At 42.2% G+C, this 6,118-nt stretch overlaps 1 protein-coding gene across 5 annotated transcripts in view; it reads right to left on the bottom strand.

Annotated features, from left to right (window-relative positions):
• Window positions 1-556: 556 nt before the first annotated feature.
• Window positions 557-6,118, bottom strand: part of LOC108621635 (uncharacterized) — a 112,551-nt gene continuing 106,989 nt past the window's right edge. For 3 of the 5 annotated variants that reach the window (XM_089462732.1, XM_089462734.1, XM_089462733.1), the window contains one exon: window positions 557-2,298. In XM_089462732.1, the coding sequence (XP_089318858.1) occupies window positions 2,261-2,298 (38 nt within the window). In that variant the 3' untranslated portion in view covers window positions 557-2,260. Of the gene's footprint in view, window positions 6,102-6,118 lie in introns of all 5 variants that reach the window. The other 2 variants (XM_089462736.1, XM_089462735.1) reach the window with 2 other exon arrangements.

Below are 6,118 nucleotides of genomic sequence, written 5' to 3'. Positions count from 1 at the left end.
TCAATTACACGGAAAATGCTCGAGGCGCGGTCTGCCGTCGCTTGATTTATAGGCGCGCGATTTTTAATGGCTGCGACGGCACTTGGCACTTGGCACTTGGCACTTGGCTGGTGTCTTGGTCGGGATATTCGGGGGATTGGATCAACTGGGGCGTTATATTTTTATGGCCTTTGGATTTTTCTTGCGATGATTCACAGTCACAGTCAGGCACGGGCACCGGCACGGGAACGGTCACAGTTTTCGGAGCGTGGGTAGAAAGTCCCGACGCGTTTTCTTTCTGGATTTACGACCTTTCGAGTGCGTGTGGCAAGCCGGAGTCGATGGATAGTTGAAGGGGAATCGGATTTTAATTGCTTTGTTTAAAATGGCATAAAACACTTTCCCGGCTCACAGGTAGGTTGAGAACTTTACGACTTTTTAATATTTATGCGCACTCATTGTTGTGACAGTGTTTTTGTTGTATTTTCACGCAGCGATTACGGCCGATTACCACAAGCCGGAGTTGAAGTCAAAGTATGAAGTTTTCTCGATTGATTGCTGTGTGATTGGATTTAATGAGAGTGTGCGTGTATGTGTGCAAATATACTTATGATTCCTGGTCTGGGCTGCTGCCGTGAGTTTTACGCGCGCTTCGTGCTCACTATTAACCGCACTCGAATGCCCGTAGTAAGCGGCAACAGTTTAACACAATAAGAATGCCACAAAATAATAAACAGAGCGATTGCAATGCGAATGTAAACGCGGGGCGAATCGAATCGAGACGAATCGAATCGGAACAGATCGGATCGGATCGTATCGGAGATCGGCCAAGTCAAGCTGAGCTGAGCTGAGTTGAGTTGAGCTGCGAGCGCTGTTCCGCAGACACTACTGCGCGCCACGATAATAAATATTATAATAAAACGAAATTTTTAAAAGAGTATAAAAATTTCGTGTAATTGGTAATTTTTGCTGCCAGCGCTGGCAGAGGCGCGAGCAGCGCAGCAGTTGGCGACTGCGGCGATAGTGGAGACTTGGGTTTGAGTTTGTCTGTCTGCCTGGCTGCCTGGCTGCTTGGCTGCTTGGCTGCGGCTGTGGCTGTCGACGTTTGACTGGGGCTTTGCTGCGTCCGTGTCGTTGGATCGCTGTCTCGGTTTCGTTGCCGGGCACGGGTAGACGAGTAGTCGAGTAGTCGAGTAGCCGAGTAGACGGGCGACGGGTAAGGTTGCGGGCACAAGTGGGTGCGGGTCTTTGCTGCTGGCGCTGTGTCCGCGTCGGCCGTTGTGGCGTTACGAGCAGCGAAACGTTTATGGCGCAATACAAAAGCCATGCGAGGCTGAGGCCGCAGCTTTGGCCACGCAGAGGCAGTGTCGCCGTCGCCCAGTCAGCAGCAATTCATTTCAAGCGCTGCGCTTAGACTCGCACACACACACACACACACACTCAAACACAGGCACACACACACGCACACTTATGCAGGCGCGCATTTACACGCAAATATGCAGTCAATAGTCTCATGTCTCTGCCGACGCCAACGGCACTGCGCGCTGGCAATAAGAAATACAGACTTCATATCTGTTTGTCTCGCTCGCTCTCAGCGAATCGCAATAAACGGCAATAGCAACAGCAACAGCAGCGGCAGCAATAGCGACGGCAGCGCCAGCAGCAGCAGCAGCAGCAGCAGTTGCTCTTCTTTGTCGTGTATACGCTCGCTGTATGTGTGCGTGTACGTGATGTGTGTGTGTGTGTGCGTGCGCTGAGGCATGATGGCCGTTCGTTCGGTTTGAGTCGGAGCGGAGGCAGCCGATTGAGTGAAAGAGCGAGTTTGAGTGATATTTCTGAGTTGTTTCGTGTGGAATTTTCTTATACGATTTCTGGTTTTTTAGTGCGCAGCCAATGGATGCTTAATTTTGATGTTTATAACGTGAGAATGCGAATGCGTATGCGCTGAGCGCCCACATCAGCCAGACACACACACACATACACATGCACTCAGAGCAATAGCAATTGCTACAACAACAACAAATGATGAGCAAAACTATCGCTTGGAGTGCAAGTGCTTAAGCTCAACCCTGGAGAGTGTGCGTGAGGGAGAGAGAGAGAGAGAGAGAACGAGTGAAACGCCTTCTTAAGTGTTTTATGCTTTGTTTGGCAAAATGTTATTGTTGCTTAAATTATTTTGTATTATTCAGGTTGTTTATACCTACAATTATTTGTTGGCTTGCCTCTTGTGTGCGGTGCGCCACATGCGACAAAAGCGCGCCAAAAAGTGTCTTTGAGACATTTAGACAGGCTTTGTCGACGGAAGGTTTAGTGATTTAACTACAACAGATAAAGAGAGAGAGCGTGATTTACATGTACACAAATTAAACTTATGCTGTGCCTGGTATTTTAATATAAATTAGTTCAAATTTTAGACACTACAAATTTTTATAGCAATCTTTTATTATGCTCATAAAAAATCGAATGCCCCTAAGACTCTCTCTTTCCCTCTCTTTCTATCATCGTCTGTAGCTATCTTTCTCTAGTGCTCTCTCTCGCTTATCCTATAGCTCATGATGGAGAGTGTGTGCGTGTGCGGTTTTTACCCTTAAGCGAATATTTGAAAAAATCCATAAATTCGAGTCAAAGTCTGTTTTCATTTTGTTTTGTAGTTGTTATCGTGTTATTACTGTATTCTGTATTCTGTATTCAGCCATTGTTATGACATTTTTATGAAAAACTTCAAATTTACGATCGGACAAGAGAATATAATTTTTGTTGTTGTTGCTTGTTTCTTTTTTTTTTTTTTTTTTTGGCACTTTTGCGGAAATGTAACGAATTCGCAATTTATGAACTTGGCCACTTGCTCGATGTTTCGTATTTTCTATAATCGCAGTTCGCAGCCCGAAGAGAAAGACGGACGGGCAGAGAGACGGATATCACAAAAAGTGAAGTCGAAGAAGAAGAAAGCAAAATATCCTAATTAAAAGTCAATCTAGTCTTTACTTAATCTATTTTCGGAAATTTAAAAATTTGAATGTCCATATCTGATACCGTATTATATTATGCGAGCTGTCAAGAGAATGCTTTAACTATTTCCAAATAAATACGAATATACCATAAAATGGAAATGATGAACAAATATTTCCACAACAATAGAGCTCTTTCTGTATTTACCATTTATAATCAATGGAACTTGATAGCCAAAGAATTGATGCATTTTATTATGATAAGACACTTCTATTTTTATACATATTTATTAATCAGTGCTGATAATTGAGCCTTGCCCCTGTTCTGAAATTCCATAAACTTTTAGCTTGCTTGAGTATTCGTCGAAAGCACTTTAATATTATAATTTTGTTGCCAGAATTATAAACCTGTGTAACCGTTATGTGTGACATCTATAGTAATGCCTCGGATCAAGGGGACGACCTGATATATGAGGCAAAAGCCTATAATGTTAACTAATTTTAATAAATAATAAAGATATTTTCATATATTTTACGTTTGTCTTTTTGTTTTTATTAGTTATCATCTGTGCCACAATTTTATAACAATTTTATAAATAATGCAATATGTTAAAATAATATAAACAACCGCAAATTAACGAGATATATAACACAAAAAGGTACTAGACGTAATATTATAAAATTATATTGTCAGGAGGTAATATTTACTAAATTTATTATTAATATTTAATCTCACAAGAATTATACAATGTGTATGTATAGAATGTAATTTGATATTTCCATCAAAAAAATTATATTAAAATTATATAAGTAATATTCATTTTCTATATTTTACGTCGTCAAGAGAAAGATCATTCTGAGATTCTTTTGGTGTAATTGGGGGATTCAATTACATTAATTAGGGACGGCAATACATAAATCTCGTAGAAGATTGTTTTGAGCTGATTCCAAGACATGCAATGAATTAGCTCTTTGACTCTTTATGAATCGAGTTCCCACCTAGTTGAGAAGTATTAATTAGGGTTTATTGTAAATACGTATAATTGCCAAACACTTTATTGAATTAAGAAATCAGATTTTATTGCAAACTGTTTTTTATTTTTATTTGTTTTTTGTGTTGGCGGCAACAGTTAAATAATTGATCAATCCTTTAGCAATATTCCATGCACTTAACGCCCTGCCAAATTACGTTTTTATGGCTGCCCAGCCAGTTGAATCTGCTGGGGGTCTATACTCAATGCTGTATACTCTATACTCTATGCTCAACAGTTTATAGTTGGCAGTGCTTAAAATTAATTGCTTTATTGGTCATACAAGTCAGTCAGAAGTCGCGCTGCTGCTGCGGGCTCGAATGAGTGCGAGTGAGTGCGGATGAGTGCGAGTGTCGGTTCGGGCTCTATTTTGAGTGGCATTTTGAGTGCAGTGGATTGGTCCGGCATGCCGTGATTTACGGCACCTGCATGAAGCACCGGAACGTGAATGGATCAGCGAGGGCATGGTGAGCAGGGCGAGGGCGAGGGCGAGGGCGAGAGCGAGGGGCGGCCAACGACCGGAAAATGCAAACCGGCAATTTTGATAATCAAAACAAATAATAAAACAACTTCACACGTTATTGCTAAATAACTGGGCATGAAAACAACAACAAAGAGCAAGAGGGACACACACACACGCACTCACACATGTGTATGTAAACTACTCGAGTGTGATATAAAATGAACAACAACAATGCGAGCGGCGAGCGGCGAGCGGCGAGTGGCGGCGCTCGCGCTTCCCATTAAAAGATAATAACCGTAATAAACTAATAAAATTGAAACTGGGTGAGAGAGCACAGCAGCAAATAATAATAAAAAATGAACGAAATCACAATAAAACACTATTCGACGCCTCGACTGGGCCAGAGGCGGCGGCTCACGGCGCATTTTACTAGGATCGTAAACCCCCTTAGGCAAAGTGGAGCAATGTCGTTTGCCTAGTCGGGGATCTGACGATTGTGAATGAATTTCCTTACTTTTAGGGTCTAGAGGACATAACCTCTAACAGATCAGGGTACTTTTATCCATTGAAATACATTTATCTTACAAGATGTCGGAGAGGAAAGGAATGATTGCAAGAGAATGAATAATAGAATGATTTTAAGGGATTTATGGGATTTATGGGATTTATCCATGGACATACATAAATGTATATGTTATACGTATTTGATATATATAACTTATATATTATTGATGAACCAAAAGTATAATTTGAGTTGTATGAAAATACTTTTAATATGCTGGACATTCTGAAATATTGTTCCCATTGTTATATTTCATATTGAGTTCTTTCTGAGTCGGAATCTAACGATGGTATTAGCAGTAAAAGTCTCTCAATCTTTCGTAGTATAAGCAATCAGCCAAATAGAAGCCATAAATGAGCTAAGTGCCGTCGAGCCACCAAAAACTGTGTTCGATTGAGTGAGAATGCGGCAAAGTCGAGTGTTGAGTGTTGAGGGTTGAGGGGCAGGCACTCGCAATCTATTGAGTGAAATGCTGCTCAAGTTAGACTCGACGGCAGCTGAAGCACTCGGAGTCACAGTTGTAAAAAGAAGAACGCGCTGCTGTTGCTGATGCACATGAAATTTATTCCTTAATTTGATACATTTTTATTGCGGCGGTTTATGGCTTGTTTTGGCCCTTGCGGTTCGCCCGAGCCCAAATACGGATCGCTTCACGGCTTCACGGCGGGTCTGAACTCCGACATCGAGTCAGCGGTGGCGGCGATGAATGTGTTTTTAAGTGAATCAGATGACGATTATAAAATGCTTTGTCACGCAGTCATTTTTTAATCCTTCGACGCTGTCGCCCATAGCCGTGTTTTATGACTCCAGTTCCAGTTCCTGGTCCGCTCCCCTCCGCGTAGTTAACATACAGAGCAGGCGAGAGGGCAGCCCCCGCCAGAAATGTGGGTTTATGGGCCAGCCCTCAGCCTTCATGCAGCACTCGACTCGGCTCGACTCGACTCGCCTCGGCGGTGCATTCCCCAGAACGACTTAATAAAAATTATACGAGAGCCAGCCAAGTGGCAGAACGTCTTGTTCTCTCCGTCGTCCGTCCGCGTCCACGTTTACTGCAGTTTAATTGCACCAATGATGTACCGCTTTGTAAATTGCGCAAATGAAAAATATAAATCACAAATCTAATTAAAAGCTGAGC

Source organism: Drosophila arizonae, chromosome 2, assembly GCF_054131065.1.
Source record: "Drosophila arizonae isolate 15081-1271.41 chromosome 2, UAZ_ARI_1.0, whole genome shotgun sequence".
Classification (NCBI taxonomy): domain Eukaryota; kingdom Metazoa; phylum Arthropoda; class Insecta; order Diptera; family Drosophilidae; genus Drosophila; species Drosophila arizonae.
Note: the sequence above shows the minus strand (reverse complement) of the source record. Positions and strands in the feature narration are given on the sequence as shown.